This window comes from Frankliniella occidentalis, unplaced genomic scaffold, assembly GCF_000697945.3.
Source record: "Frankliniella occidentalis isolate FOCC.00 unplaced genomic scaffold, Focc_3.1 Scaffold2500, whole genome shotgun sequence".
NCBI classification, from domain to species: domain Eukaryota; kingdom Metazoa; phylum Arthropoda; class Insecta; order Thysanoptera; family Thripidae; genus Frankliniella; species Frankliniella occidentalis.
Window position 1 is genome coordinate 5,363 of NW_026269581.1, and position 531 is coordinate 5,893.

A 531-nucleotide genomic window follows, 5' to 3' on the forward strand; every position below is an offset into this window, starting at 1 on the left:
TGACGAGATCAATATCCTTCCCTTTTATAATAGATCCGAACGACACAAATACGAAGCCGTCCTTCGCTTCATCCATCCATTTCCGCAGGTCCTGCAAATATCGGTCAGCGTGATTGTCAGAACTACGATCGGGGTAGGATCAGGAGTAAAGCAATGCAGGAATACTCGTCTGCAAGTGAAGTGTGTGCGTAGCGCGACCTTATCGGCTATCGAGTCCTTCACGCGCAGCAGGTGTTGCTGCACCTGTGCAAGTCGACTCACCGACGGGATCCTGCCCAGGTCGGCGGGTTTGACGTGCATGCCGCCGACGGGGATGAGGCTCGGCGGCAAGGGTCTAGCGGCCTCCAGGACGGGGTTCTCGTTGACGAGGGCCACGTGCACATGCTGCCTCAGTTGTTCCACTCTCGGAGCTTTGTCACCGAAGAACCTTTTGATGAGGCTGTCCTGCACGGGCCGCCGCCACCAGACCGTCAACTTGGAGTGCGCGTGGAGAAAGAGGGTCCAGGCGCGCTGCCACAAGTTCATGGGGTG

General features: G+C 57.4%; 1 protein-coding gene across 1 annotated transcript; it reads right to left on the reverse strand.

The window, feature by feature from the left end:
* Positions 1 to 4: 4 nt before the first annotated feature.
* LOC127751965 (UDP-glycosyltransferase UGT5-like) lies at positions 5 to 525 on the reverse strand (the record flags this gene model as incomplete). Its single annotated transcript, XM_052276314.1, has 2 exons — positions 262 to 525; positions 5 to 91 (listed from the first exon to the last, which is right to left on the reverse strand). Coding segments are annotated over exons 1-2 (351 nt in total), but the record flags the coding sequence as incomplete, so codon positions are not given.
* Between the last annotated feature and the right edge of the window lie 6 nt (positions 526 to 531).